Here is a 2,126-nt window from a genome sequence, read left to right as displayed (position 1 = left end):
TTACAAGAAGTAGTTGCATTATACCATAAATCAAGATTTTACAAACATATTACAGAAGAAGAGAGACATGAAAGAGACCTCTAAAACACTCATCACCAAACACCTGACTCATTCATAGACCTGTTTCCTCATCCATCCTCACAACCATGTGAAACCCCTCTTAATATTCAAGTAAAAGGGTAAAAAGTTGCAGTAAAAAATGCCCATCAATCTATTGCCATGAGGTTGCCAGTTTCCAACAAGAGCATTGTCATCATGGTCAACAAGTCAACCATGAAAAAGTTTCAAAAAAACCTCCTGCAAAATGAACCCCATGGCAAAACAAGATTTCTAAGGCATGAACATGGTTCAAAGTGATGGACAATCCCAGGCCCTTGGTTACCAGATTTTTGAAAGAAAAAAACTGGAAAAAACAAGACATTTTCGTCTTGTGATCGCCGATAGAAGTGAAATATCGAGCCCACAAAATGAAGGGAAATAGCGTAAAAGTAACGGAAAGATCTTCACATAAACTTCTTGAGAGCGAAACGTAGGTTCTTCATGAGGTCCTTCATTGTCATTGCAAATTCTTTATCCATCTGCAAAAACATTAACATGGGGTTCAATTGTTTGAACTAAAACACAATTTTGAGATATCAGATTCGATAATCAACCATCTTTTTGCGTAAAAATGTCTACTTTTTACCTGAGCAATAACGGTTATATCAAGAGCATGATTAGCGAAGGTCATGGCAGTGCTGTTAATGACCGAGAGATGAAGCTTCTCGATTTCAGTTAGTATCTTTTCTAGAATACCTCCCTTTTTCTCACAATGAATTCTTATCAGCACATCATTACCAAAAAATCTTGCCTCGATTTCAGGCAGCTGCTCGTGAATTGGGCCACCGGAAAAGTTCTCATCAGATGACGAACTTTCAGCGCCATCAACTAACAACTCGTATCTTTTAACAAAAACTACTGATTCTGTGTTGGGTCTCTTCTTGATCTGCTCCTCAAGTGTCTTCACTTTCTCTTGGAGGGTTTTCAGGTGATTGATTGCATCTCCAAGAACAGAAGCTTTATCCATCTGGTAATGGTAATCACACAAATTATAACAACATATAAGATTCTTGATAAATATATTCAAATAAGGGGATCAAAGAGATTGTTTACAAATGAGTACCAGATGCTTCAAGATTCATCTGTGAATACTCTATCCTTTGGGCATAGGAAAGGTCTGCCTACATTTTATACTCTCAAACTCTACTCTTACGAGATTTACTGGCTTCGTTTGGTTCTATAAATACTTTTGAAATAGATCGAAAAGAAAAGATTACCTTTTTAAGGCCAGGGACTAGAGCAGAAAGAGCTATGAACCTCTGGCTGAGTTTTTCTCTCCTTTTTCTCTCAGCTAAGATGTGATCTTGAGCTGGAGAAAGTCTAGGGCCACTTTTAGCACCATTAACACCCCCATCATGACCTTGGTTGAAACCAGAGTTCTTTTGTTGAAACTGGAGATGGGATGGTGACAATTTATCATCACAAGGGAGGAAGCCATGGCTTATCTTAGAAGAAACAGCCATTTCCTCTTTAGGCTTCACAACTGTACCTTGATTTAGATTCATCGATGAATGCTCAGTGCTTATAGATGAATTCCAGCTGTTTGTTTTGAGCTGTTTAGTTGGTCTTGGAGATGGTTCCATAGCAGGTTTGTAATAGTCAAACACACCTGTATGAGCATGAACCTGATCTCTGGTATCTCCAAATGTAGCTGCTGCAATCGCCATTGAATCTAGTTGATGATCAAATGGGTTGACTGGATGCTGGAAATTGAAACAGGGGTCTTCCATTTGTGTCCATTCTGATAAACCTCTGAAATATGAAATCTCCATGACCGTTTGGACCAAATCCTCTCTCTCTTTAACAATTTAACAAAACAGCTTGTCTACAAAAATTGATTGAACCAGAAAAACAAGCCAAAAAAAAAACCCTGAAAACATCAAAATAAACACAGAAACATTAGATTATGAAAAACTCTTCAAAATTCAACAGATATCACAAATACCCAAAATCAAGAATCACTAATAGCTTGAAAGGGCTCACCTTTTTTTAATAGAGAAGAGAGCTTTTCCTAATGGCTATGTTCT

General features: G+C 37.6%; 1 protein-coding gene across 1 annotated transcript; it reads right to left on the bottom strand.

Moving 5' to 3' along the window:
* On the bottom strand, positions 1 to 1,829 carry LOC112500988 (transcription factor bHLH18-like). The gene is made up of 3 exons (XM_025104611.1): positions 1,317 to 1,829; positions 686 to 1,066; positions 1 to 578 (listed from the first exon to the last, which is right to left on the bottom strand). The coding sequence occupies exons 1-3, from the start codon at positions 1,827 to 1,829 to the stop codon at positions 504 to 506; spliced, it is 969 nt and encodes a 322-aa protein (XP_024960379.1). The 3' UTR covers positions 1 to 503.
* Positions 1,830 to 2,126: the final 297 nt, after the last annotated feature.

Source organism: Cynara cardunculus (assembly GCF_001531365.2).
Source record: "Cynara cardunculus var. scolymus isolate 2C chromosome LG 17, CcrdV1, whole genome shotgun sequence".
Classification (NCBI taxonomy): Eukaryota; Viridiplantae; Streptophyta; class Magnoliopsida; order Asterales; family Asteraceae; genus Cynara; species Cynara cardunculus.
This window is presented reverse-complemented; position numbering and strand designations above follow the sequence as displayed.